Source organism: Sinocyclocheilus grahami, unplaced genomic scaffold (assembly GCF_001515645.1).
Source record: "Sinocyclocheilus grahami isolate Dianchi unplaced genomic scaffold, SAMN03320097.WGS_v1.1 scaffold16997.1, whole genome shotgun sequence".
Lineage (NCBI taxonomy): Eukaryota > Metazoa > Chordata > Actinopteri > Cypriniformes > Cyprinidae > Sinocyclocheilus > Sinocyclocheilus grahami.
In genome coordinates this window covers 1,994-2,668 of record NW_015516389.1, presented here as the reverse complement: position 1 = coordinate 2,668, position 675 = coordinate 1,994, and the positions used below count along the sequence as shown (strand labels likewise).

General features: G+C 40.6%; 1 protein-coding gene across 1 annotated transcript in view; it reads left to right on the top strand.

Moving 5' to 3' along the window:
- The window catches only part of LOC107579387 (G-protein coupled receptor 54-like), a gene marked incomplete at its 3' end in the record, with an annotated part of 1,813 nt that extends 1,313 nt beyond the window's left edge, over positions 1–500 (top strand). Inside the window, exon 3 of the mRNA XM_016265222.1 lies at positions 344–500. Within this exon, the coding sequence (XP_016120708.1) occupies positions 344–500 (157 nt within the window). The remainder of the gene's footprint in view (positions 1–343) is intronic.
- Between the last annotated feature and the right edge of the window lie 175 nt (positions 501–675).

Below are 675 nucleotides of genomic sequence, written 5' to 3'. Positions count from 1 at the left end.
CAGGAAAGTGGATTTCGTGGGCCAGATTTGAGGATCCCTGCTCTACTGGATGAATGGGCAAAAACTCCCACAGAAACACTCCAAAATGTTGTAGAGGCCGTTTATAGATGCGAAGGGGGGACCAACTCCATATTAATGTCTATGTCAGTAAAGTCCCTGTTGGTGTATTGGTCAGGTGTCCCAATACATTTGTCCATATAACGTCGTTCTTAAATTGGGATGAATGGCTACAAATGCGTCTAAACAGCTTTATTATAGGCTACCTACACTCTGCTGGATGTGGTTATGTGGATATGGTTATGTAGTTTTGTCTTTTAAGCAGTGTCTTTGAATGAATTCCCAGGTAACTGCACAAGCAACCTGCATCACTTTGTCTGCAATGAGTGTTGATCGTTTTTACGTGACCGTCTACCCTCTCCAGTCCCTCCGTCATCGAACACCACAGATGGCTCTGTCTGTATGCACCACGATTTGGATATGTATGAAAATCATTCCAATCAGTTTAAGTAGAATCATAATTTCAACGCTTTTGACAGCTATTCATCTTATACACTTTTAAAAATAAAGGTTTTTCAATGCCATACACTCTTAAAAATAAAGGCGCTTCAGGATGCCATAGAAGAACCTTTGTGTCTAAGTGGTTCCATAAAGAACCTTTAACATCTGAAGAACCTT